The 26,880-nt window shown below is 39.7% G+C and overlaps 1 protein-coding gene across 2 annotated transcripts in view; it reads right to left on the bottom strand.

Annotated features, from left to right (window-relative positions):
• The window catches only part of Mnat1 (MNAT1 component of CDK activating kinase), a 149,365-nt gene that overhangs the window by 90,264 nt on the left and 32,221 nt on the right, over positions 1 to 26,880 (bottom strand). For both annotated transcript variants that reach the window (XM_051147494.1, XM_051147502.1), the window contains exons 2-5: positions 15,346 to 15,498; positions 13,005 to 13,078; positions 4,501 to 4,604; positions 413 to 553 (exon numbers count right to left, since the gene is read on the bottom strand). In XM_051147494.1, the coding sequence (XP_051003451.1) occupies positions 413 to 553; positions 4,501 to 4,604; positions 13,005 to 13,078; positions 15,346 to 15,498 (472 nt within the window). The remainder of the gene's footprint in view (positions 1 to 412; positions 554 to 4,500; positions 4,605 to 13,004; positions 13,079 to 15,345; positions 15,499 to 26,880) is intronic.

Genomic DNA, 26,880 nt, shown 5'->3' with positions numbered 1-26,880 from the left:
ACACACACACACACACACACACACACACACATCTATCTATATCTATATATATAGTGACAACACCAATAACTGTCAGAAGCAAAAGTGAGGCTTGCTCAGCAGGTAAGGACCCTGCCCTGCCTTGCACGGCCAACTACCTGAATTCACTTTTCAGAAGCCAGGCAAAGGCTGAAAGAGACCAAACTCAACCACTGTCCTCTGACTACATGCATCATGGCAGGTGACGCTCTCCACCCCGTTCCATCTTTGCACTCAATAATAATAAATAACTCTTTTTTAAAAGCTTTAAATATATTAGGAAAAATTGAAAGTAAACAAGAGCAGGAACACTCTGAATTGCCATTAAACGTCACTATTCATCAAAATAGATGGGAAAATTAGTTTTTAAGTGGTAATTAGTATTGATACTGACCAGCTCATCTAAAAAGGCCTGCTTGTTCTTCCTTTTCAGAATCTGCTGCAGCTCTTCCTCCTTTTGTACAAACAGCCGTCTCTGTTCGCTTTCTTGTCGTTCTACCTCCAATGCTTCCTCCAGTTCCTCCTGTTCCCGAGTCTAAACAGACATGTATACAAGGAATAAAATGACTTACCAACCAATAGCAATCCTACACCATACTCTCCTACTTTATTTACTGGAAACATACAGCAAAGTAATCACTTGTACTTTGATCATGTTAACAATTCGATGCAGAATAAACTTGGCTACTTGTGATTCCATGTGAGCATGCACTATCCCAGAGAAGGACAAGCCCCAAATCAAGTACACTAAGCCTTGAAGCAGAAATGGAGCAACTAGTTAATACACTGAGACAAAACAGGCTAAGTCAGAAGATATCACAAGAGACAAAGGAGGACATAACGTAATGATAAAGAGTATAAATACGGGAAAATATGTTATATATGAATTCAGTATCAGAGCATCTAAATATACAAGGCATATACAATGATAGTTGAAGGGAGAATTAGGGAGCAATACAATAAAAAAAACCTTGAATTATACATTTTAATTAATGGATAGAACATCCAAACAGAATGATTAATAAACAGAGGCCTCAAACAATTCTGTATAGAAAATAGGACATACACAGAACATTCTACTCAACATACCCAGACTACACATTCTTTTCAAGAGCATCCAAAACTTTTGCCAGGACAGATCACAAAATAAATCTTAGAAATGTTAAAGGATCTTAAACAAACAAAGTAGGTACTTTGTGTTTTCACTTACATGAGGTATATATAAAATAGTCAAACAGGGGCTTAAGAAGAGAACTTAGCTGGTAAAGTCCAACAATAAAAATGAGCTTGATCAGTGTTCAAATGCAAATTTAAGTGACCAAAGAATAATAATATGGACAGAAAAACTAGAAATAATAACTGCCTACCTTAAAGATCTATTCCTGAAGAGAGTTGAATGTGATATTGTCAAAATGCTTTTTGCTACAGTAATGTGGATATCTCCCTAACTACATGCATTTATATATACAACAAAGCTATATTTCTAACATATATTTCAGTTTCATCCCTTGTGGCTATAACTGGTTTTATTTTTTTTTTTTTTTTTTTTTTTTTTTTTAGAGATTTATTTATTATGTACACAGTGTTCTGACTACATGTACGCTCGCACACTAGAAGAGGGCACCAGATCTCTTTGTAGATGGTTGTGAGCCACCATGCGGTTGCTGGGAATTGAACTCAGGACCTTTGGAAGCAGAGACAGTGCTCTTCACCTCTGAGCCATCTCTCCAGCCCTATAACTGGTTTTAAAGGATAGTTTTTTAAAAGTATTATATGAAACCTCCACACCATGATCTAGCCAAACACCTCTTGGGTCTATACTCAAAGGACTCTATATCCTATTTGAAAGATACATAATCATCTATGATCATTTCTGCTATTACAATAGCCAAGAATTAGAACAGCCTAGATGTCCACCAACTGATAAACAGATAATGAAAATATGGTAATATTTATACAGTAGAATATTATTCAGATATTAAGAAGAAAATTAGGGGGCTGGAGAGATGGTTCAGAGGTTAAGAGCACTGCCTGCTCTTCTAAAGGTCCTGAGTTCAATTCCCACCAACCATGTGATGGCTCACAACCATCTACAATGAGATCTTGTGCCCTTTTCTGGCCTGCAGGTTACATGCAGGCAGAACACTATATACATAATAAATAATTATTTTTTAATGAAGAAGAAAGGAGGAGGAGGAAGAAGAGGAAGAGGAGGAGGAGGAGGAGAAAGAAGAAGAAGAAGAAGAAGAAGAAGAAGAAGAAGAAGAAGAAGAAGAAGAAGAAGAAGAAGAAGAAGAATTAGTCCAAGGCTTAATGGCACAAGCCTTTAATCCCAGCACTCAGGAGGCAGAGACAGATCGATTTGTGTGAGTTTGAGGCCAGCCTGGTCTCCATAGAGAGTTCCAGGAGAGCCCAGGCTATATAGAGAGACCCTGTCTCAGAGGAAAAAAAAAAAAAAAAAAAAAGATAAAATATGCAGGTAAACAGTTGGAATTTGAAACAATCATTTTAAGTGAGGTACTCCAAACCTAGAAAGATGTCACATTATCTCTTATCTGTGGATGACAGCTTTGAATCTTCAGATATGTTTCATTTGTAATGCTCATAAAGGTCAGTAATTACTAAGGTACCATGGGGAGGGAGTTTTAAAGGAGAAGAGTAAGAATGTTTTGGAATGAAAGGTTAAAAGGAAATAACAGAATAGGAATGGATAAACTGGGAGTGGATGGGAGGGAAAAGGAGTTATAACAGAGAGGAATAAATAACACTAAAGACCTTTCAAAAAAGATATAAGAAAACTCACTACTATAGAACCCTTCTAAAATACACAACAGGCATACACATAGAGAGTTAAAACTAGGTTATGCTATAACAAAGCAACAATGCCCCTAGTAAACTTAAGAAGTTAACAAATAAAAAGCCCAATACCAGAAACGAGTTGCTTCTTTTGAAATTATTGGCCAGTGAGGTCCCATAGACCTCTAAATACTACAGGATATTATCAATACTACTGATTACCTTCCAGAATTTGACAGTGAGAAGAAACATACTCGAGTCCTCAAACTTGTAAAGTTAGGCCAGTACGGAACTAGAAGCTTTACCCCTGCTATCTAGCTTTCTTGGTGCTATCAGAAGAGAGAAGCAATCATCAGTCTTACTGAGCTGTGAAAATCTATGAGCTACAACTGTTCTGGAGAGAAATACCCACTTGTGCAATAGTGGCACAAACAGCATTAGAGTAACCAAGCACTTTCTCATTGGACTTAAGTCCTGCTCCATAAGATGAAATCCATACTTGGCACCACTGTTGAACTTGTGGCTAGACAGGTAATAGGCCCTAGAAGAGACCCAACACTATTATACTACTAAATGGATATAATGTTAAAACCTTCTCTCTCTCTCTCTCCCTCTCTCTCTCTCTCTCTCTCTCTCTCTCTCTCTCTCTCTCTCTCTCTCTCTCTCTCTCTTGTCGAGACAGAGTTTCTCTGTATAGCCTTGGCTGTCCTAGACTCACTTTATAGACCAGCCTGGCCTCAAACTCACAGCAATCCACCTGCCTCTGCCTTCCAAGTGCTGCGATTACAGGCATGTACCCCATGCCTGGCTGTTAAACCATCTCTTAATGACTTAGTATTATACTCAGATCAATGCATCTATCAAGCCTAAGTTGAGAAACTTCTATTTGTAGTAGATAATAGTGATAATAGTGATCCACAATTGGTCAACATGCAGCAACTAAGAGACTGCAGAATGTTCAGTCCTCAAGGAAGCATATATACTGCACACCCCCTTCCCAAGGCTGAGGGATCAATGGAGAAGAGGCAGTGAGAAGAGTGTCAGAGCCTGAGGCAGGAGAGGACTATAAGGACACAATGTCTTCAGCTGCACGTATGACCTCATAGCAATTTCAACAGCATGCACAAAAGCTGTCCAAGCCCAAGCCAGACCACATGCCAGCATGGAAAGGAAGTTGGGCATAGTCCCATCCCCAGTCATGAAGCTATTGGTAATCAACAGCTGATGTAAGAGGGGCAAAGAGTCTCCTCTCAGAGTGTTATTCCTGGTGAGCCAACCACTCTCTAGTGAAAGGCCACACACACTAGAATATTTGAGCAACAAAAATTTCTTCTGAAATACTTTTTTTAAAGGACACAAAGATGTAGGGAAGGGAGGAGTAAATTGAGAAGTTAGAAAAAATAATGAATATGATCAGAACATATGCATGAAATGCTCAAAGAACTAATAAACCATTTAAAATACTATGTGGAAAAATTTGTTACTCAGCCAGGCATGGTAATGTGCACCTTTAATCCCAGCACAGGCAGAGGCAGGTATACTGCTATGAGTTCAACACCAATCTGGTCTACAAAGCAAGTCTAAGACAGCCAGGGCTACACAGAGAAACCCTGTCTCAAAAAACCGAAAGGAATTTTTAAAAAAACCTGTTACTCATACAAAAGAAGAAAATACTTGGAAACCAACCAGCTTTAACTTATTTTTCTGAATGACATCTTTGTTTTCCTTTTGATATATTTCCATTTTCTTTTTTGTATTCTCCAAATCCACGTTGTTGGTCAAGTTGAAGACTGTAATAGAAAGGAAACAATGTGAAACATAAATCTTAAGGTGATTACAAAAGCCAAAGATTCAGCATTCTGACTTCTTACTCACTGGATTAATAATCTTTATGGTTCTGTTTGTATGTTTCAATCACCTATCTATCTTATTGGGTCACTCATGACTGCCTTTAACTCTAGCTCCAGGAGTGTCTGCTAATCTCTGCCCTCTATAGACACTGGCACTTATGTGGTACGCACAGGGGAACACACATGAACACCCATACAAACTTGAAATTAACAAAATAAATCAAAGACTGACCTATATTGCAAACATCTATGAAATAAGTAATACTGGCACTTATCTAATTTACCTCACTTAGCCTAATCCATACATGGCAGATAATAGGCTTGGCTTGTGTTTCTTTATATTTATTAAATGAGAGCAAGGAGAGAATGTATGTGTGTGTGTGTGTGTGTGTGTGTGTGTGTGTGTGTCATAAGACAACTTGTAGGTGTCAGTTCTCTCTTTTCATCCTGTGGTTTCCAGGAATGGAACTCGGGTCATCAAGCTGTTCACTGCAGGTAACCCTGATCCATCTCACCAGTCCTAGGATGTGGTCTAAAACTAACAAATAGCTGAGGCGATGTATACGGCTAGTAATCATTGGAACCAGGACATTAATGTAGGCAAACTCCAAAACCTGAATTGTTATCAACAGCAAATGTGCTGTTTCTGCAAAGGCTTGCCAGCTAAGCATTTGTGATGCACCTATATGCTCCATATATCTCAGACTGTAGCTTTTCAATCTGCCCACAGAGAACAATCAACATCAAGATCTGACTCCCCCTACTATCTCCATCTTAATCACAGCTCTTCCTTCACTTCACTTTGCAGTGACAATTCTCCTTCTCTGAATGCCAAAAATATATCACTGCTTATCAGTCTCTTCCACTCTTCTACTCTATATAAGTTTTCAATGTGTCTCTTGTTAGACTAGAATACTGCTTATTACTGATTTAAACTTAATGTTAAATATAATCTAAAAATTAAGTAAACTTCAATTCTAAGTGAACTTTACTTGTATAGATGCAATTAGTTTCTTTTGTAATTACAAATCTCATAAATCCTAATAAAAGCTATTTCATTTTTTCCATTTAGAAATATGAAAGTATTAGCAATATAAAGAGGTAAATCATGATTACAGATAATACCACGTCTTTTTCTAAAAAATAGGAATCATAAAATTGAATCACTGACACAAAAACTTCTTAGATGAAGCAAGTTTATTCATGCCACAGTGGATCGGGATGGCATGAGAGCCTCAGAAAAGGGCAGAACCTAGCCCTGTAACGGTCACTGGGCCCTCTATATGTTTGCTGCTGTAGCTCAGATGCTGACCTGAATCTAATCAAGAATTAAGAGCAAACAAAAAACCTATTTTATTTTCTAGAAGATTTAATGCTATTTAAGTACGATTTTAAAGTCTTTTGGCATTCAGAATTTACAATTAAAGCCCTGTGGGCTTTCTCGTCCTTTTAAAATAAGTATTCTCTGCACTCAAAGACTAATCTGTTTATTATGACACTAGGAACAAATGTTTGAGATTACCCCCGGGGCCAGGAGGAACAAAAAGTTCTATGTGCACATTGTCACTCCCACAGAGAAGGGCCTGTTGTCGATGCGACAAGAAAGCTCATCTTCATATGTACCTTCTATTGTGAGTTTTTATATCATTCTTCAAAGCTGCACATTGTAATTTTTATACGTGTGCTATTCAAGGAGCCATCATCACAGTTATGTAACAAAATGCCTTCATCCTCATGTGTGGCTCCTCAAACACTGACTTGAGCTAGCCTCCGAGCTCTAAGCCTCTCATTGTATGTTTAAACATCCTGAATGCTACACTGCTACTACACAACCAACGTCAAAAACCAGCTCTAGACAACTTCCTTATTGGTGATAAGCTAGTAGCTGGTGTGGGGTCTTTTTCATTTGCTTCTTTGTTTGTCTTATGACAGGTTTTTCTCTGCAGCCCAGGCTGTAACTCAGGGTCATCTTGCCTCAGTCTTTTGCATACACCACCGCACCAGGCCAAAACCTACGCGCTCCTCTCTCATCTCTGACTATTTCTCAGCACCCCATACTCCAGGCCTCCCATGTATTTTCAAAGCACCGGGGACAAGAGTCTACTGGGCCACTATTTACTAGCAACATGAACTTGTGCACGCTACTTGAGCTCCTTGTGCGTGCTCTCCATAGACAAGAGGGCTAAAACTGCCTGTCCATTTTAGAAGTTTGAAAATTATAGCAATCAGTAATCAGTATGTGTCTATTAAATTAACATTTTGTTCTTTTGAATAACAGAGAAGGTCAATACAGGCAGCCAGAACATTTAAGTATCTTTGAAAGGACAAATAAAGCACAAAGTAGACAGCTACAGAAACAAGATTTTGAAAGAAAGTTTTATTTCTACAATAACAATCAGAACAATACCACACAAGAAAGAAGTAGAACCTCACCCGGCAGGGTTAAGGCCCAAACTAATGTCTTTATCCCAACCCTCATTTCTGCAGACTCCCCATGTAACAAGGCAAAATGATTTCTAAAAATGATTCTACAACTTACATTACCTTTATTTGGGGAAAGGGTCATGTAGAGTGCAGGTAGACATATGTATGCATGCATGTGGAGGACAGAGGTCAACCTTAGGTGTTATTTTTCCTGGGGGCCATCAACCTTGTTTCTTTTTTCCCCCTGACTGTCCTGGACTGCACTCTGTAGACCAGGCTGGCCTCAAACTGGCAGAGATTCACCTGCCTCTGCCTCCTGAGCGCTGGGATTAAAGGTGTGCGCCACCACCGCCAGGCCCCGTGGATCTGCCTCCTTCGTGCTGGGATTACAGGCACAAGCCGGCACAGCTGACCTTTTCACCTGGGTCCTAGAGGTTGGACTCAGGCCCTCAAGATTGCACAGCAGGCACTTTGCCAACTCTCACAGCCTCCAATTTGCATTATCATGATTAACACCACTGAAATGAAGCGTTCAAGGTCATATTGTGAGTCATCTGTCATTCTTCTCACTTCCGAGTCAAATCAGTGAGTGAAGATTCTCTCTAAAATGTCTTCTTTACTATGCCCACCACTACTATCTGTTCTATGATTTCCTTATTTCTTATCCATGTTACTGAAACTGTCCCTTAAAAATCCTCCTGGCTCCCTATGGGCCACAGACTAAATCTTCCCGACAGCTAAGTTTACACAGCTTCTCATTTCATATTTGCCTTTTGAAAACCCTTTATTAATTTATTTTGTAAGTATGGATGTTTTGTCTACATGCATGTCTATGTAACATGTGCACGCCTGGTGCCCCTGGAGGTATGAAGAGGGCCTCAGATCTCCTGGGATCAGAGTTACAAACAGTTGCATGATGCCATCTGAGTGTGCTGGAAATCAAACTGGGTCCTCTGAAAAGCAGCCATGCTCTTAACCACTGAACCATCTCTCCAGCCTTTTCAAAAAAAAAAAAAAAAAAAAAAAAAATATATATATATATATATGGTGCAATGTGATGTTTGGTGTATTTACACATGTGGAACTACTGATTCACAAACCTATAATACCACATGCTCCTTTTGTAGTGGGACTATTTAACAGGTGGTATGTGTGATTTTAGTTTGCATTTCCCTGATAATTAGTGATGTTGAGGATTGTTGTATATACATGTTAGCTATTTTTTTTTTTTAGAAATGTCTACTTGTTAATAAGGTTATTTGCATTCTTGCCATTGAGTTGTTAAATTTCCGAGCTGTGGTAATTTGAATATGGCCCCATAGCCTCAGACATCTGAATGCTTAGTCTCAGTTGGTGGTGCTGTTTGGCAAGGCTTAGAAGATGGAGCCTCGCTGGAAGAGGTGCATCACTGGAGGCAGGTGCCCAGTGCACACTCTCTCTGCTCCAAGCTTGTGGTTCAAGAAGGGAGTCCTGAGCTTCTCTCTGCCCAAGCCACCCTATCTGCTATTCGCTACCATGCTTCCTACCATGATGGTGATGGGTTCGTATCCCTCTGGGACCGTGAGCCAAAATAAATCCTTTCTTCTAAAAGTTACCTAGGTCATGGCATTTTATCACAGCAGTAAAAAAGGAATGGAAACAAGAATTACTGGGAGCATTATGGTTTGCAAATGCTTTCTTCTCTGCTGCGGACTGTCTTCTTTATTCCGTTGTCTCCTTTGCTCTGATGAAGCCTTTTAATTTGATCAGTCCTCTCATCTCCTCCCTCTTCTTTTCCCCTCTCCAACCCTCTGCTTTCCTCCTTACCTCCTCCCTTAGAATATTTTATGCCATGAATATTCACTTATGATCGTCGGCTTTAACGTCGGCTTGCCACAAATTAGAAACACCTAAGCAAGGAGCCTCACCTGAGAAGTTGTGCTGACAACCTAACAGAAGTGGGAAGATCACATCAAATGTGAGTGGCATCTTCTGTTTTTTGCTTGCTTGGCCTCGCTCTTGCTACCAAGTGAATTTACCCTGTTTCTGCTGGTAATAGCAATTCCTTTGTTGCTATCAGAGCCATGCCCAGGCTTCTGTAGCTGACTGAGGAACAGTGATTTTCCAACAACCCTCTGACTCTTCACACCAGACTGGGACTGATGAGGCACACAGCCTCATAGACTGCGTAACTACTGGGTTGTCAGCTTCTCCTGTGTGAGACAGCCATTGTGGGACTCTGACTGTGGAAGACTGTCCAGTCTTCAAAGACCAAGAAACTATGGGTTTTGCAGCCTCTCACATGTGAGACATCTGCTGTTACTATTTCAATGAAAGCTAATTTAATGATATCATACATATAATGATTAATATAATTTTCATTCTATTGATTCTGTTCCTCTAGGGAACCCTGACTAATACAGCAGTGTGGTAGTTTAAGTAAGAATGGCCCTCAAAGGCTCATATGTTTGAATACTTGCTCCCCAGCTGGTGAAACTGTTGGGGAAGGATTAGCAAGTATGACAGGAGGTATGTCACTGGGGGCAGGCTTTGAGGTTTCAAAAGACTCAGTCATTTCCAATGTGCTCTGTCTGATGTGTGTAAATCAAGATAAAAGCTCTTGGCTGTTGCTCCTCCCTCCATGCCATCACTCCACCATCACGGACTCTAACCCTCTAGAACTATAAGCCCAATTAAACTCTATCTTTCATAAGTTGCCTTGGTCACGGTGTGTCATCTCAGCAACGGAAAAGAAACTAATACAAGCAGTCATTCTCTAACTAAATAAAGCCAAGGCTCTAATTGGAGTTTGGCTTCCTTCTTATATAAATCATAACTACCACCTACAGTGCCATTTCCATTTTTTAGGGGAAGCAGAAGCATAGTTATATAATTTTGGACTCAATTGCGTAAAGCGATAAGCACGCTTGGCCTAAGAAAGCTTGCTCACTAGTGCAAATAATTCACGGTGTGCTAACTGAGCTGGAGAGCAGACTAGAGATGTACTGGAGGGCAGCTCTCAAAGCAAGGCGTTGACCATACATCATCACGCTCTGGCATGAGTCAGCACAGTCTACGGAAAGACAGGAGGTGCAGCTGCTCCAGAAAGACAATGGATTGGACACTGGTTCTGAGTTTGTACATGCTGTAAAGACAATGTTCATGAAAAAAAATATATATATATATATCATAATCATTTTCAAATCAAATGTAGTGATCTATAGTTTCTGTATCTGGTGAAGAATTACAGGTAGTGTGCCTCACTGAGTAAAGTGCTCTGTACAAGCATAAGGACCTGAGTTTGGGTCCCCAACACCCACATAACAACCCAGGCACAGCAGCATAGACTTGTAACCCCAGCACTGGGATTGAGAAACAGGAAAATCCCAGGGATTTGCTCACTAGCCCATCTAGCCAATAAGTGAGCTTCACACTCAGCAAAAATCCCTATCTTAAGAAATGAAGTGGAGAATGACAGAGTCAGACCCCTAACGCTGACCTCTGGCCTCCACATACACATGCATGGGGATATATACCAACAGACACAGATACAGATACAGAGGAAAAATACTACAGGCCAGGTATAACGGTGCATGCATGTCATCTCAGACTCTGGGAAGCAGCGGCAGAAAGACTCTTTACAAGGTCAACGCCAACTTGACCTACCTAACAGTTTTCAGAACATCCAAGGCCACATGTGAGACTCCTTCTCAAAGAAAATATTACATGTTCTATAGCCATACTATCCAAGCTTATTCTGTCCTGTTAACACTACTGCTTACTTGTAAACATGACCCTGGTTTTACATATGGGTCGCAGGTTGATAATTCTACCAAATTAGTTCAGCTCATTAAAAAATAATAAAAATAAAATAAATACATAAGTAGGCTCAACCAGAACCTTATGAAAAATCAAGGTCCCCCTGTTGTTTCATCCCTTAAGTCTGGTCCCGTTTGTCTTTCAATTTCCTTTAGCTACCTAGAATACTTGGTTAGAAGTGTAACAGTGTATTCAACTTGCCTGTAAGCATTATACCCTCTTTTGCCTTTCCTGTACCACCAGGGTTCTGACTGTGGCACTGCCTTTAGTGCAGATGTAAGCTATTTCCTTGTGTGCCTGTTCTCCTGATTGTCCTGTACCAGAGCATCTTCTTAGTCTGCATCCTAATGTTGCCCCTGAGCATCAGCATTCACAATTCTACCACCTTCTTAGTTAAATCTGCAGGTTCTCAGGGTTGCCAATATACACATAGCACAAATGAGTACATCAGAATTAAAAAGCACCAATTCTAAGGTACTAAAATATATCAGAAAAATTTAAATTACATTCTGCACATGCTCCTACTGTGACATAACTAATACCTTGGACACTTTAGAAAAGTCCTGAGAAGAAAGTTATCTGGACTTTATCAGAAGGGAATTCATAAAAATGTTTTTAGTTCCTGAAAAAATTGAATTTTTAAAATAATATTAATTCCTAAAGAATTTGAAGCTTAGAATTTATCATATATAAAAACCTTCTGGTGATTCTTTTTATCATATTTTAATAATAAAGTTATAAGTTGGGAGAATAAAAAGATGACTGTCTGATCCTCATAGTTTCAGCCTAATTTTCATAGGCCATTCTCTTTTAGCATTTCCAAACCTGTATTTTGTAATAAATACAGCAACATTTTATTATATATTTACTTAACCAATGTGTGCTTTACATTTATTTATTTAGTGCACATGTGTGGTGGTCAGAGGACAACTTAGGGAGTTGGACAACTCTGGGGACCCAGGGATGGAATGTAAGTCTTCAGGCTTAGAGCAAGCACCCTTACCTGCTGAGTGAGGCCTCTCACCAGCACTAATTATCACACTTTAAAAAGCGGAATTCTTTTTTTTTTTTTAAGATTTATTTATTATGTATACAGTATGATCAGATCACATTATAGATGGTTGTGAGCCACCATGTGGTTGCTGGGAATTGAACTCAGGACCCCTGGAAGAGCAGTCGGTGCTCTTAACCACTGAGCCATCTCTCCAGCACCCCCCCCCCCAAAAAAAGCAGAATTCTTTAATCAGTATGTCACAACTTCCAAACCTTTTAACAGTTCTGAAATGCTCTTTAGCAAAAAAACAAAAAAAGCATTGAAAACAAACATTGAAAGAGAGGAAAGCAGAAAGCCAGCACAAACAATACACTGTTACGACTGATCACAGGGAAAAGAAGCACTAACACCATGCTGTCTCAAAAACACTGACTAGTCAAATGCTCCTCAAGAGCAGATGGCTTCACAGACGTCCCAAGCCACTGTTACACAGGTGCACAAATGATAGTAAACAATTCTACCTTCTGTTACCTTAGAGAGAGTTAACAGAACTCCTACAAAGTCAATCAAAGCATTTCCTGTTGTTTAACTGCTTTGGTAGAGTTGGACAGACAGACACACCCTTTGTCCCAGCTAAACAATGTTACCTCTACTATTAATTTCTTTCCCTAAGCTAAAATTACTTAAGAATACCCACCCAGCATGGTGCACACCTTTAATCCCAGCACTGGGGAGGCAGAGGCAGGTGGATCAATGTGACTTCGAGACCAGCCTGGTCTACAAAGTGAGTCAAGGCTACACAGAAAAACCCTGTCTCAAAAAAAACAAAAAAGCAAAACTTCAAGGCCAGCCTGGTCTACAAAGACAATCCAGAACAGCCAAACTACATGAAGAAAGCATGTCTCATAAAACCAGGAAAAAAAAAAAGAATATCCTTTAGTTCGTATGATTTAAATTCAACAAACATAATTGAACTGAGAAAAAAAAAGTAACCTGCAAACATCAGCTACCACTAGCACACACACACAAAAAATCTGTCAGGAGCCTTTTGTGTGCACATTGCTTAGGCATGTAAAAGATAACAGCACAAGATCTCAAGGCTAGCACATGAGGTTAAAACGTACCGATTTCCTCCACTTCTTCCAGAAAATCATTATACTCTCTTAAACTAGGAAAATCTTCTTCCCTTTTATTGTATCTACAGAGAAGAAAAATATCAAAGTATTACAAATTATTGTAGCCCACTTTATATAACCAGCTTGCTCATCCCTATCTCATTTATTTGTGGTGTACAGAAAAAAGACTGTTTTCTATATAAAGCATTGTTTTCTTGATGCCAGGTTTATAACTAGACCAAGAATGACCAAGAATGAAAGCTGGATTTGTGGGGGTTTTGTTGCATTTGTTTTGGTTTTTTCCTCTGATTCTGTTGAGGGAGGTTGAAGGCTGATTTTTGTTCACAAAAGGCATGTGTTCTACCACTGAGCTACACATGCAACCCAAGAACAGTGTTCTTAAAAGTTCTTATGATTACAGAGAAAATGTAGAATCATGAAAGAATGGTATTACATGCACAAACCTTATAAGACTTAAAAAAAAAAAAAAGACTAATTCCAGGACAGTCAGGGCTACACAGAGAACCCCTGTGTGTGTGGGGGGGGGGGGGGGGGAGGTCATAAAATTATGGAAACATTGTAATGTACCTGTGAATAACAAAAATTTAATAATAATAATGATAATAATAATTTTTAAAAATAACAAATAATAACAAAGCTGAAAAGGTTAAAGATAAAAGATCAGAATGTAAAAGATGACTTCCTGAATAAATACAAGTTAAAAACAAAAAACAAATAAACAGATCAGCTGGGCCACTGATAAAGTATTGATTTAGCATCTAGGAAGATGTTATTAAACCATTCATAAAATCTATATTCACAAGAACGGGCTTGGAGAGGTGTCTCAGTGGGTAAGAGCATGTATTGTGCTCAGTGTAACAGGGTTATGAGGAAAGAAAGCGTGATCGTTGCAGCCACTTCTTCCACCTTCCTTCTCTTCTCCCCGCATAGAACTTCCAGCAGAGCTGTGCTGGCCAGGGCGTCAGAGGCCACCACCTCCATAGTGGTGCGTCATGGGCACTATGAGAAAGCCCGGGAGCAACCTGCCACGTTCAGCAGAAACCAAGTGGGCGCTGCAGGCTGTGAGGACCGTGTGCTTTGGAGCTGGATGTGCTGCATCTCTCTTTACAGTGAGGGACCAACTGCTAAGGACCCGAAGCTGCTGATACCCTCCTTTTAGTAGACAGGAAAACATTTAAGAGGTGTGATCTTTGGAAAGTAGATAAACTCTTGAACTCTCATACTAGATAAAATATAAATAAACTAATGACATGACAAAAGACAGGAAGAACCTGTACTGCTCTGGCAGAAGACCTGGGTTTGGTTCCCAGCACCCACATCTGGCAGTTCTAACCGCCTGCTACTCCAGTTCCTGGCAGATCCAACTCTAACACCTCGGGCTCCCAGAACACCAGCATTCACATGTAAAAACCCACACACCAATACAAACTCACAATACAGATAACCTAGAAACAAAATAAACCATTTTTAAAAATTAAAGAGTGAAGCATGGGCTAGCTGTGTGGCTCAGAGGCAGAGCATAGGCTTAGAGTACTCAGGCATTGAGTTCAAACTCCCAAGACCAAAACACAAAAAAAAAACCTTAAGAAAATGTAGGCCGGGCGTGGTGGCGCATGCCTTTAATCCCAGCACTCGGGAGGCAGAGGCAGGCGGATCGCTGTGAGTTCGAGGCCAGCCTGGTCTACAAAGTGAGTCCAGGATGGCCAAGGCTACACAGAGAAACCCTGTCTCGAAAAAACAAAAAAAAAAAAAAAAGAAAATGTATAAATTCTAAAGTAATAAAGTACCTTATAACAAAAGGGCAAATAAAATAAAACTCAAAACTACTAACAAATGATAAAAATGCACCTACATTCATGCCAAAGTAAAGTATAGCTAATATTTTAGTGTGTCTAAATAAGTTTCAAACTGAAACATATGCTACCTCTTTAGTCCTTACAGTAAATTTGTTGTTTGCTGTTTTATTTTCTATTTTCGTTTTAATATCCTATGCTCCTTTATTAGTAAGTTATGAGAACAAAGTTCATAGCTACTTTATATATAATTTCTCAATTCCTGCTAATACATATAACATAGGTATTAACTGTTAATTAAATAATAAGTAGCAAATGACACTGAAGACATCAGGAAGGCTTTTATTTAACAAAGGTTAGATATTACAGTTCCCTATAAACTTAATAAATTTTGTAAAATAAGTATATAGGTGATTTTATAACTACTTTGTTACTTGCCAATTTGTTAAAAATTACATAAACAAATAATAATAATGGCTACTGAAATAACTGTCGAAGTTTTCTTTGCTGGCCAAACCCTTTAACAATCAACTTACATCTTTAGTACTTTTTTCCGAATCTCAACCTCCTTGTCAACAGTGGGATCTTCAAAGAGCTGTACCCTGAAGTTGCTCTTTCTCAGTGGAGTACCACATTCAGGACAGTTCCCAGCTCCTCTTACAAACAGTAAGTCCACACAACTCTCACACCTATAATAAAGAAAGAACACATGTAGCAATAGTAGTAATAACAGTTAAACAAGAGGTCATGAATATGAAAGGGAATTGGGGGAAACAGAAAAAACTAGAGTAGGGACAAGGAGAGATAGAAATGATGTCAACACAGTATTCATGTATGAAACTCTCAAAAGGAAGGAAAGAAAACAAAATTTTAAGCTAGTATTTGAACCTACAAGTTTGAACAGTCTGCCCTTCAGGGTAGGACTGAGTATTTGGGATAAACATTCCATTGATATAATTTTATAAAAAATTACAACTTTGGAATATCATTTTTATTTGGCAATTACTTTTCAGACATAGATAACTGAAAAGACACCAGTTATAGAAATATAAAAAATGAATACTTGAATGAGGGACTAAGAAGGCTCAGAAGAGGAAAACACAAAAAACATGAGGAATGAAAAGCCTCCCTGTGTACTGTCAGGTCCCTTCCAAAATACACTGAAGCATCCCCAGCTCAAACTCTGAGATGGAGCTGGGGCAATGGCTCCGTCAGTAAAGTGCTTGCCATGCAAGCATTCAGACATGAGTTTGGGCTTCCAACGGCCACACAAAGGTTGGGTATAGAGATGCACTACTCTAACCTAGTATAGTACAGAGGAGGCAGAGACCGAGACTTCCTAGGAGACTGCCTAGCTAACCTATAAGCCCCAGATTCAGGGAGAGACTTCATTGCAAAACATCAGGTGGAGGGCAATTAAGGAAAACATCCAACATTGACCCCATTCCCCCGACCCCACCTTACCAAAATCAATGTAGGTTTTAAAATCCTAAGGACAAAAAATGTCACAGATAATAGCAGGCATTCCCAAGATCAAAAAACCTTAGGAGAAAACACTCTGAAGTTAAGACGTAAAGCTTCAGGGTCAGTGAGATACCGTCTCAAAGGGACAGAGAGTGGCAGGACACCCAATATCATCCTCTGATCTTCAAGCACGCACATGGGTGCATGAAACCATACACTATACACACATCCACCATACTCAACAAATACACATAGTCACACAAATTAAAAATAAATAATAAATATTTCTTAAAGTAAATCTCCTTAACACACAGCAACAATGGGATATCCAACAGCAGCCCCAGTGAGGATCTGGTAATGATAGTGTAGGCCTCCAACCAGACCCATGACTCTTAACAATGAACATTTGGAAGTAAACATATGTGGACAAAAGGCTATACTGTGTGATACACTACAGCTTCTGTGACAAGAGTTTTTGTTTGTGTTTGTTTTATTTTACTGGGGGGAGAAGAGGAACTTTGGTCCATGACGTGTAAATCATAGACATTCAATAAATGTAAAAAATAAAAATTAAAAATTAAAAAAAAAAAAAACTAAAAAATAAAAATCTGCTTTAATCATATCCCATGCAGAGCACATGTCCCAGTTTTGGTTTGACTACTGCAATCCTGTCTTAGTCAGTGTTCTATTGCTTTGAACAGACACCTTGGTCACGGCAACTCTTATAAAAGAAAGTGTCCAACTGGGGACTTGCTTACAACTTTCAGAGTTTAGTCCACTATCATCATGGTGGCACACAAGCAGAAATGGTGCTGAAGAAACAGCTACTGATTTGCTGGCCAAGAGAGAGATGGCAGGCTTGGCATGGGCTTTTGAAACCTCAAGACTCACTGTAAACCTCCTCTTAATTCTTTCAAATATTGTCTCTCCCTGGTGACCAAGCATTCAACTCTATGAGCCTATGGGGGGCATTCTTATTCAAACCACCACAAATGCATATCTTATCCCTGATTCTCCATCCATGAGAAAGACACACTACAGTGGTAGGAAACACTAAGAAGTGAAAAACTACTACCAGAAACGATAGAAGAGCAGCCAAGAGCCTTAAAGACAAAACAGCTGCATTTCACCAACAAAAGATACCTCCAGCTCCATTCTCTGCTCTTCCTTCTGCAGGGACCAATGGCCCTGTGTCCTTCCAGTCTCTGGTCCTCCTCCCCTGGTATGGTATCCACACCTACATGACAGGCCCTTCCATGATGCCAATGATAGACCCTCCTCCTGGAATGATGCCCAGGGGACTAGCTCCTAGAATAGGGCCAAACATGAGAAAGAAACCACATGCTCATGATTGTGAGACCTCCCATTAGCACCCTGACAGTGCCCACTGGGACTGGCATGACCCAGGTAGACAGATACAAATCAGATGGGCTCCTTATTACTTGTTCTGTTTCACCAAGAGATCTCAGTGCTGGGCCTGAGTGCTTTCTAGCTGCTTTAAAAAAAAAAAAAAAAAAAGACTCTCCCCTTCTTAGCAATGAGAATCATTTGAAAGGGAGAAGTGTAATTTTAAAAGTACAGTTTTCATTTGCATTATAAAACATGAAAATAGGGCTGGAGAGATGGCTCAGTGGTTAAGAGCACTGTCCGTTCTTCCAGAGGTCCTGAGTTCAATTCCTAGCAACCACATGGTGGCTCACAACCATCTATAGTACGATCTGGTACCCTCTTCAAGCATGCTGGTGAACATACAGATAGAGCACTCACATACATAAAATAAATATTTAAAATCTTAAAAAAAAAAAAGAAAAGAAAAGAAAAGTGTGGAGCCTGGCGTGGTGGTACACACCTTTAATCCCAGCACTTGGGAGGCAGAGGCAGGCAGATCGCTGTGAGTTCGAGGCCAGCCTGGTCTACAAAGTGAATCTAGGACAGCCAAGGCTACATAGAAAAACCCTGTCTCAAAACACAAATAATAAATAAAATGTGAAAATAAAATTGTCAGGTGTTTTAGTTTTTTATTTTATTTTTTTATACTTTATTTTGTTTGCATTGTGTTTTGCCTGTATGTGTGTCTGTCAGAGGGTGTCAGATCCTCTGAAACCGTAGTTACAGACAGTTATGAGCCGCCATATGGGTGCCGGGAATTGAACTCAGGACCTCAGGACCTCTAGAAGAGCAGCCAGTGCTCATAACTGCTGAGCCATCTCTCCAGCCCTGTTTTAGTTTTTTTTTTTTTTTTTTTTAATCTGCTTTAAAGTCAAAATAATTGAAACAGTATTGCTGTGGGGTAGCTGAATATCAAAATGTGTGCTAGGATAAAAGGGGCCCTAGGTTCATGTACACACACACACACACACACACACACACACACACACACCAGAAACTACTTTTCCTAAGATTTATTGATGTGTATGCATGCCTTGCCTGCATGTATGTGTGTGCACCACGTGCATGCCTAGTTCTCATGGAGGTCAGAAGAAGGTGCTAGGCCTCCTGGAAATAGAGTCATGGACAGTTGTGAGCCACCATGTAGCTCCCGGGAATTGAACCCGGGTCCACTGCATGCTTTTGACCACAGAGTCATCTCTCCAGCCCCAACAAGCTACCCTTACACTGGTTTTAATTGTGTCTATTTGCTTATTTATGAGTTTCTCTGGAGGCCAGGAATGAAGCCAGGGCTCTGAGGATGCTAAGCATGTGCTCTCAACTACATCCCCAGCCTTTCTCTTTCTGGTTACCTGGGGGAGGTGGGGCAGGGGATGACTCCTACTGTTTAAATAACAAAAAGCATACAGAGGAAAACAGCTTCAGTGCATTCTGCTGCTCCACACCTTACTGCTAACAAGCTGCTGGTTTTGTTTATATGGGCACATCTTTTCCTATGTATTTATACACTACAGACATGGAAACTAAACAGACAAAAGAACACAAAAACAGTTGATAGTTGCTAGTTGTATTTCTCTGGCAGCACAACCTCCAGGTCGGTGAGGCTCCAGTAGGTGAGCAATCGCTTGCCTGCACAATTCCTGGGAATTCTTTCAAACAAAAATCTTATTTTGCAGAATACACACACCAAAAAAATTGCTGAAAAGGTCTAAAATGCCAGTTATATGTACACTTTCAAAGACAGTTAAAGTTTTCCCTTCTTTTTTAAAGGCCAACATGACACCCTTCCCTTCCTCTTCAGAATGACTTATTGGTGTCAGATTTTATTTTTCTTTCACGAAGAATATTTAACTAAGACCAGGAATGGTACCCACATTCATAATTCCCAGAACTTGGGATGCTGAGGCAGGAGCATCTCCATGAATTTGAGCCCAAAAGACCTCTTGGAAAGTGTGAAGCTATACAGTGAGTTCTATATTAAGCTGGTTTACAGAGCAAAACCCAACCCCCAAATCTTCTCCCTGTTCTGCTGGTCCACAGCCCTGCCAAGCCCCTTCCTGCTGGCCTGACTCCAGCTTTCTTTTGGCTTCATTAGTGCAGCCTCCAGTTTCTCCTGCTTCCAGCGCCAGCCAAACCAAGCCTTTACCCAACAGGAACCAAAGAGAAAACACCTGTTTGTGCCTGCTATGCTGAAAGCAAAAGCATTTGTAGTTTCTGGCCTCTCCTACTCAAAAATTAATGAAAAACCAGAGCTAAACCCACATGCAGAAGACTGAGCGGTCCATGTACAAAACTTCACTTAAAATACATTAACAAGAGAAATAGAACACTAGTAACATTGAGGGTAAACCCAGGCCATGATCAGGGACTCTTCCATATAGCACCAAAAACACAGCAACAAAAGAAAAAGACAGACCATCTGAAATTCATCAAACTTTTAAGAATTTGTATGGCAGGGGCTGGAGAGAGGGCTCCACAGTAAGAGCACTTGCTGGTCTTCCAGCAGACTGGGGTTCAGCTCTCAGCAACCACACCACATATCTCCCAAACACCTCCAAGTACAGCTCCAGGGGGTCGGTCTGTAGTCCTCCTCTTCTTCTCCTCCTCCTCTTCCTCATCAGCCTCCTCCTCCTCCTTCTTCCTCTCTCTCTCTCTCTCTCTCTCTCTCTCTCTCTCTCTCTCTCTCTGTCTCTCTCTTCTCTCACATGCACAATTTTTTTTTAAGTATCTGCACAGGAGCCAGGTGTGACGGAGCACACCTTTAATCCCAGCACTCAGACGGCAGAGGAAGGCAATCTCTGAGTTTGGGGCCAGCCTGGAGTTCCAGGACAGCCAGGGCCACACAGAGAAACTCTATCTTGAAAAGCAAAATAAAAAAATCATTTGTGCAGCAGAAGATATTGCTCCGGAGTAAAATGGCAGTGTATAAAATGGGAAAGACAAAGATGAAGGTCTGCTACCCAGAGCAGATGAAGAATCCTACCACTCAGGAACAAAAGATAAGAAAACCACCTAAGACTGAAAAGGCGTATCTCCAAAAAAGATAGACAAATCACCAAAGGTACATAAAAAATTAACCATGACTTCGTTTTCTACCTACAGGGTGATTATAATTTGTTTTAATGCGCAAGTGTCAGCAAGAACAAAAAGAAATCCAATCTTCAAACATTACTAGCGGGAATGGAAGAGTTCGCCTGTTATGGAAAACAGCTTGGTGGCTCATGAAGAAGTAGAACAGGATTTATTACGTGACCACACAATTCTACTCCTGAGCATAAACCCAAAAACAGGTGCTCAAACAAACGCATGTGCAGGCACGTTCACAAACAGCAATGTTCACAACAACCAAAGGAAGGCAGAGCCCAAATGTCTACCAAAAGATGAATAGAAGAAAAAACTGTGGTGTGTAAACACAATTGAATCATTCGACCAGAAGAAGAACCAAGTGAAAGAAGTAAGACACAAAAGGCCACATTACATAATCCTGTTTTGTGCAAAATGTAGACTAAGCAAGAAAACAGGCTGATGGTTACTAGAAGTGAGGAGAAGAAATACCTGCTTAAGCGTACAGGGTTTCCTCTGGTGGGGATAAAAGTGTTTTGGAATTAGAGAGGTGACTTGCACAATACTACAAATGTATAAACTGCACCTGAATTCTACATTTTATAATACCTAGTTTTGCGTGATTAATTTATATTTAGTCACTTTATGTGGGAGTTTTGAAGACAGCATCTCACTCTCTTAATCTAGGCTTGTAATGATTTCATTGTGTAGCCCAGGCTGACCTCATAGCAATCCCCACGCCTCAGCCTCCCACCCGATTCCTGGGATTAGATCTGAGTTACCATGACCAGCTCTGAGTTGTATTTTCATTTTTAAAACTTTACAAACAGAAGAGAAGGCATGTGCATACAGTCTACCTGCTTTGTAGGCTGAGGCAGGAGGACTACTTGAGTTCAGGAGGTTGAGACTTGGTTTAGGAAGACAGTGAGATCCTTTTAAAAGAAGGAAGGGAGGATGGAAGAAAAAAGGGAAGGAGAGAGGAAGGGAAGGAAGAGGCAAGCAACCAGGAAAGCTAGCTAGCTATGGTGTCAAATGTAACCTACCACTTAGGAGGTTGAAATAGGAAGAACCCAAGCTCAGGAGTAAATAAACTAAAGCTAAACTGTTTTAAAGAGAAGGGAAACACCTGGCAGGGCTGTGGCCAGCAGAAGGCAGCGGGTTTTGAGATAGAGTCTTGTTCTATATTAGCTTGCAGCAGGAGCTATCTTATTTACCCTGCACACAGGCAACCTTTGCTCTCTCGTGATAATCAAACTATACATTTTCCATAGGTTACAGTTTCAGAAATGCACCAGGTACATGATATGCTCTCAGTGAACAGTGACTATTACAGCGACTCCTCAGTGAACCAATCGGGACCAGAATTCCAAGGCACTCTAATAGCAAGGATCACAAACGGGAAAGGACCCAGAAGAAACAGGATGAGCAGAGTCTTGAGAAATGTAATGGCCTTAAAGACAAAGTACTGACATTTCAAATTACAAAGTATAAAGAACAACAAAAATGAGCCAGGCATGTTGGTGAGGCAGGCATGGTGGCGCACACCTTTAATCCCAGCACCTGGGAGGCAGAGGCAGGTAAATCACTGTGAGTTCTAGGCCAGCCTGGTCTACAAAGTGAGTCCAGGACAGCCAGGGCTACACAGAGAGACCCTGTCTCGAAAAGCCAAAAAAGAAAAACAAAACAAAAAATACGAGCCATTCTGCTCACAATTTACAAATACAACAATAAAATGAATATTTTGACAAAAATGAAAGTTGCTGTCAGGTAATCCTACTCTTTCTTCCAATGGTACTCTGAAAAAGCAGGGGATAATGTGTTTTCAAAAAGATTGAGGAGCCGGGCGTGGTGGCGCACGCCTTTAATCCCAGCACTCGGGAGGCAGAGGCAGGCGGATCGCTGTGAGTTCGAGGCCAGCCTGGTCTACAAAGTGAGTCCAGGATGGCCAAGGCTACACAGAGAAACCTTGTCTCGAAAAAAAAAAAAAAAAAAAAAAAAAAAAAAAAAAAAGATTGAGGACACAACCTCAAATGTTCCCCCAAACCTCTCTCAAGTCAACATTTCTACAAAATATAATATTTTATCTTAAAAAAAAAAAAAAACTAATAGAAATTTTACTTGTCCCTATAATGGTCCTATTTATTATATTGAAAAAACTCCTACAAGTAAGTATTGATTATTAAATATTTTCTTAGGTAAAACTGACATCCCAGGAAGATGTTAACATCAAAATATCAGCACATGCTGGTTTAAAAGCATAAGAAAGCGTAAGAGTAGGGTGGCTCATACCTGTAATCCCATCACTTGGAAGGCTGAGACAGGGAAATTGTGAGTTCAACACCAACCTGGGCTACATCTGGGGTGCTCCAGAATAGCTTGGACCATACGGTGAGACTGTGTATTAAAATAAAATTAAAAAAAAAAAAAAAAGAACTCATGCATGCCTGATAATTTGACAAAGAAAAGAGAAAGCATAATAATTAATGTGTAAAGGAATACTACAAGTTAACTGCTTGAGACCCTACTGGCTTTCAAGATGAGGGGAAATCTCTCTTTCTCTCTACAAAAATAAATTGCATGTGAACAAACAAGTAAAAGAGAAAACTTTAAATTTTTATGAAATTATTGGAAGACATAACTATGACACTGGGGCAGGGACTTCCTAAAGGTAACTTTAAAACTTTAAATCATGTAAAAAGACTGATAAATTTCACTTTATACAAATTTAATTTCTATGTGAAAGGATGGATGCAATACTACTGAAAGCCCTGCCACAAAAGGAAGGCAATTTTTCCACAGCACATAAATTATTCAGACTATAAATGGATTCTACAAATCAATCATAAAATGCTATAGAAAAATGAGTGGCTTAGATAAATTAAACTATCCAAAAAACCAAAACAAAACAAAGCACTCGTCTCTTAGAGAAGGGACCCTTTGCAGAAGAGCCCATTAAGGAAGGACTCTTTCTTTTTTCCACAGGAAACTTTCTCAAGAGAGGAGCACACTCCAGCCTCAACGCTGCAGGTCATTTCCCGGCCATTACTGGCATTGTCCCACTCTACAGTCCCCTCATCCTCTGCCAACAACTGCTGGCATGGCAACTTGCTATTATGTTTACCCAAACCCTTATCTCTAAAAGCCCTAAATGCCTGGTTCTACACCCTTTGCAGGCTGCGGCTGCTATACTTGTACATTTAAGCAGTAATAGCTTTGGGAGCACCAAGAGACATTCCAGTGGCTCCCTTGAGGGCAAAACCTTCCCTGAACCCCTTGTGAGGATGAGGAGAGTTGATAACCGTTGTTAGAATGGTGGCTCTTTTGCTTCCTCAGTAATCTTTTGGCACAAGCTGCCCCAAGTGAACAGACAGCAGGCACATCTTAAAGAAGCTGTCATTGTACCTATTCTCTAGTGGGACTAATGTATGCTATCTGTTAAGGACACCCAATAGCCATCCACAGAATGGCCACAAGTTCAAAGTATGTAATAAGGATCCTAGAGGATGCTGCCAATTCCTGCAAACAATAGCCTCCACTCAGACGCCTCAATTTCTTCCCCCTGTTTTGAGACAGTCTTGCTGTATAACTCAGGATGTCTTCTAACTCACCATCTGCTTTTGCCTCGTGGATGCTGCCTTGTTTTCAGCTGCAGAACTTCTCTATCAACCAGAGAATCGTGGAGAGAGCATCACTGAGTTGGAACAATAGATTTATGAACTGAGGCCCATTGCCTTAATCCTTTCCTATAAAGCAGGACTCTTGGCAAGAAGCAGTATAATAGTATTACTGACGATCCCACAAACACTAAATCCTCAGAAAGGAGCACTGGCAGAGGACAGAAAATCAAATCTACATCCAACGAATGTGCTAACTCATGTATATATACACATAGATGTATATGTGTGAATAAAAATAAAAATAAGCCAAGCATGATGATTAGCACTTTTAATCCCAACACTCTAGAGGCAGAGGCAGATGGATATAAGTTCAACTGGTTTATATATACAGCGACTTCCAAGCCAGTCAGGGCTAAATAGTAAAAGCCTGTCTCAATAGTCATAATCATAATAATCATAATCACAATTTATAAACTTAAACAGAAACCACAGAGGCAAGCCTCATCAACAGAATACAAAATATGAAAGAGAGAATCTTAAGCATTGAAGATACAATAGAAGAAACAGATACCTCTGTCACAGAAAATGCTAAATCTAAAAAACTCTGGCATAAACATCTGGGACACTGTGAAAAGACCAAATATAAGAATAATAGGAATAGAGGAAGGAGAAGAATCACAAGTCAAAAGCACAGAAAATACTTCAACAAAATCATAGAAGAAAATGTCCCTTAAGAAGGACATGCCTACCAAGGACATACAGAATACCAAATAGACTGGAAAAGAAAATCCACTCGGCACATAATAAACATACAGAACAAAGAAAGAATATAAAAGCTGAAGGGGAAGATCAAATAACATATAAAGGCAGACATATTACAATCATACCTGACTTCTCAATGGGGAATCTAAAGGCCAAAAGAGCCTAGACAGATGAGCTACAGACTCTAAGAGGCTACATATGCCATCCCAGACTCTTATACCCAGAAAATTTCCAATCACAATAGAGAAAAAAGATAGTCCATGAAAAAAACAAGCTTAAGCAATATTTATCTATAAATCAAGCCCCACAGAAGGCACTAGAAGGAAAATTCCAACCTAAAAGGTTAGCTACACCAAAGAAAACACAGGGAACAAATAATGCCAGACCAGTAACTCAAAACAGGAGCACAACCAAGGGCAGACATCAAGGATACATCAAACACATCAAGGAGAGGCGTTACCTCAGGGTAAAAGGATAAAAAAAGACATCCCAAACAAATGGACCTAAGAAGCAAGCTGGGGCAGCCATTTTAATATCTGACAAAATAGTCATCAAAGTCAAAACTAATCACAAAATATAGAGAAGGACACTACATACTCATCAAAGGAAAAATAAACCAAGGTATTTCAATTCTTAACATCTATGCACCAAATACAGGGACAGTCAAGTTCATAAGAAGAAACACTACTACAGCTTAAGTTACATTTTGACCCTCACATACATTGATAGCAGACAACGAAAATACTCATCAATAGACAAATCATCCAGACAAAAACTAAGCAAAGAAATGCTGGTGCTAAGTAGCATCATTAACCAAATGGGCCTAACAGATGTTTATAAAACATTTTATCCAAAAAACAAACAAATCTTCTCAGCATCTCATGAAACTTTCTCCAAAACTGACCATACATACTTTGTCACAAAACAAGTCTCAACAGATACAAGAAAACTGAACTAACACCCTGGATCCTGTCTAGCCGCCACAGATTAAAGCTGAGTATTACAACAAAAACAACAGAACGCTTACAAACTCAGGGAAACTGAACAACTCTCTACTGAATTAAGTTAAGACAGAAATTAAGAAAGAAGTAAGATTTTTTTAAAATTCAATGAAAATGAATATATAACATACTCAAACATATGGGACACAATGAGGGTGGTTCTAAGATGCAAGTTCATAGCACTAAGTACCTACATTTTAAAAAAGAATCGGAGGGATCTCATACTAGCAATTTAACAGCACACCTGAAAATTCCACAATAAGAAGAAATCACACCTAAAGGAGTAGATGGCAGGAAATAACAAAACTCAAGGCTGAAGTCAGTAGAAGAGAAACAAAAGAAAAGACAATGCAAAGAATCAATGAAAAAAAGTTGACTCTTTGAAAAATAAATAAAGTTGACAAACCCTTATCCAAATTATCTAAAAGATGGAGAGAGAGTATCCAAGTTAAGAAAATTAGAAATGAAAATGAGGATATAACAACAAACACCAAGAAAATCCAACGAAACATGGGATATACTTTTAAAACATAGGACATTCCACCAAACCAGAAAATATAAAATAAATATATAATTTAATTTTCTCAATCCCTACCACTCCACAGTTATTAAGTCTCCCAACAACAACAACAAAAAAAAAATTAAAAAAAAAAAGGTCCAGGGCCAGATGTTTTCAGCACAGAATTCTACCAGTCTTTTATAGAAGTGTTAATACCTACACTCCTTAAATTATTCCACAAAGTAGAAACAGAAGGAACATTTAGGAGACCACAGT

Source organism: Acomys russatus, chromosome 1 (genome assembly GCF_903995435.1).
Source record: "Acomys russatus chromosome 1, mAcoRus1.1, whole genome shotgun sequence".
NCBI lineage: Eukaryota > Metazoa > Chordata > Mammalia > Rodentia > Muridae > Acomys > Acomys russatus.
Note: the sequence above shows the minus strand (reverse complement) of the source record. Positions and strands in the feature narration are given on the sequence as shown.